The following is a 2,500-nucleotide window of genomic DNA, read 5'->3' as shown; positions in this document are numbered from 1 at the left end:
TTTTCCCTCTGGATACGCTTTTATGCTCGCCGGAGAAATATTTCATACGGGCGTCCGCCATTGTTCCGATAGTTTAGAACCAGTATTGCTAAGTTACCACGCGTCATTAGGAAGGAAGTGACGTTACGACTATTGAATCCTATTAATCAGTAGATTTTTGAGCAATCAAACATGGAATTTGTGATACTCCTTCACACGTGCTCGGATAAGCATAGTTGGTTGTATATGTTGTATATATCCGAGGGGCGTGGTTATCTACGTTTCCATTTGTCATTTGGATTCAACAGTCTGATGACGACACGTCCTCCCAACAACGAACAGCTTGGTTCCAAACAAAGAGAATCGGTACTTTTTATTCTTCATGCTGGCTATAACTTTTCACAGGTCATATGATCAGAATTTATAAAAGTCAAAACATGATCAGATTTATAATGTTTGTTTCTCCTTTGGATACATTTTTATGCTCGTTCGTCGGAGAAGAATTTTGTAAGGGTGTTCTGTCCGCCATTGTTCGGATTGTTTAGAACCAGTTACCAAGTTACGAGGGAAGTGACGTCATGACTGTTGAAGCATATTGTATTAATATTACCCTTAATTATCCACTTCCTCCAGATTTACACACTCCTGTAACATTCTATCAGAAGAAAACAGCCCTCCCTCTCGTCAACTATAGCGACTGCAAGGACATCTACGGAGACATGTTAGATCCGTCCAAATTTTGTGCAGGCGATATGATCAATGGCGGAATCGACACGTGTCAGGCAAGGCTGCAATTTGAATGCTTTCATTTTTGACCCATCATCTCAAAACGGTATCATGTCGGAACGAACCAGATGCTTAATAAAAGCCGAATTTAATGTTAAAACTGGTCAAAAATATATATTGTTGGCATTAGCACCCTAAAATATGGTATTCAATCTCCTCAATAAATTGTATAAAATCAACACAAGTCTGATATTTCTGGCTATAAATTCAATTTTCAACATCTTTACCAACCCGACTTAATACCGGTTTGAGGCGAGGGGTCACATTTTCCTCTCTGGTGCGTCTTGGCCTTCACATAACCCTCTCCTTACCAACTATAGGAAAATCGTCACATTCGTTCCGATACAACCAACATTTTTCTTAGTCAAATTTCTCTTGTAAATCATAAAATTTTTAAGAAAATGAACAGTGTGTTGTAGAGTATATTTTGCTAAAGAAATTATTTATCACAAGAACTTACAGCTATTGTGTTTGAGTGATATTTTTTTTAAATCTCAGGAATGGGAGACACCCAATGTTTGTCGTTGCTTTGCCAATTTAGAATTATCTCTGTCTTTTAAATACGACAATAAACAGTTTGAGTGATATTTGTTGGGTGTGAAGTTTTGGGGAAAATCTTGAAAATGGCTGGTAAGCAAAGAGCTAAATGAAATAAAAATTAAATAAAATAAAGTTCCCTTAATTCATCCCAAAGGGGAAATTTGTCTCTAGGGCTATTCCAATGGGAGTCTGGAATAACCCAGCCGTTAAGCCGCAATGCAGCGCTTCAAATTGAGCTAAGGCGAGCGAGGTGACTTGCTTAAAGCCACACAGTGCAGCGGCGGGTGATCGAACTCCGTACCTTTCGGGTACGAAGCCAAGATCGTTGCACTGAGCCATGCTGCCCCTGAACTTGATATTTGTCTGAGAAAATGCACAGTCTGGTGAAAACTAATGTACAAACAATAAATAAAACTGATTCAAAAAGAAAGAAGAAGAAAAGAACAGAATACCAAACATTGACTCTCCATGCTCAAATTGGGCAGCGTGGCTCAGCGGTACGGTCTTTACTTCGTACCCGAAAGGTACCGAGTTCGATCACCCGCCGCTGCGCTGTTTAACATTGAGCAAGTCACCTCGCCCTAGCTCAAATTTCGACGCTTTTCCTTGGAATAGACCATAGATACAAATTTCCCCTATGGGATGAATACAGGGCATTTTGTTTATTTTATTTTTAAACCCCCTCTTCAAGCAATTCAAATAAATGGGGTTTCCCCAGTAAAAGAGGGAACACATTACCACACTTCTATCGCGATTTAACTCACTCAACCCTAACACCGACTATATCCGTAGTTGACTCACTCAACCCTAACACCGACTATATCCGTAGTTTACTCTGGTTACTTTTACCCCATGCCTATTTATTACATTTTTCTGAGACACATTATAGGCGTAGAATCAAAGCCAATGTTTTTAGTTTTTACATGTTAATGGTAGTTGAATAAAACTATCTAGATATGTACATGCTCATTTTAATACATTGTTTCCTAGTTTGAAAAGTAGTAAAACTTTCTAGGATTGAATGAGTTAAAGGGATATATTATTAAAGCTTTAACCGTTTTTTGCCATTGACTAAAGTAGATTTTTCTTTCTTAAATGTTTTTTTTTTAAATACAATTCAGCGACCTCTAGAAATATGTAACCAGAATATTGGTTTGTGCATGGATTGAAACAGCAATAGAGAGAGAGAGAGAGA

At 38.2% G+C, this 2,500-nt stretch overlaps 1 protein-coding gene across 1 annotated transcript in view; it reads left to right on the top strand.

Annotated features, from left to right (window-relative positions):
• The window catches only part of LOC144976145 (trypsin-2-like), a 19,297-nt gene that overhangs the window by 15,864 nt on the left and 933 nt on the right, over positions 1-2,500 (top strand). Inside the window, exon 6 of the mRNA XM_078920327.1 lies at positions 613-761. Coding sequence (XP_078776453.1) covers positions 613-761 — 149 coding nt within the window. The remainder of the gene's footprint in view (positions 1-612; positions 762-2,500) is intronic.

Source organism: Berghia stephanieae, chromosome 7 (genome assembly GCF_034508935.2).
Source record: "Berghia stephanieae isolate SIO BIC M18660-M18661 chromosome 7, UCSD_Bste_1.3, whole genome shotgun sequence".
NCBI lineage: Eukaryota > Metazoa > Mollusca > Gastropoda > Nudibranchia > Aeolidiidae > Berghia > Berghia stephanieae.
The sequence above is the reverse complement of the archived record's forward strand: the minus strand, read 5'-3'. Positions and strand labels throughout refer to the sequence as shown.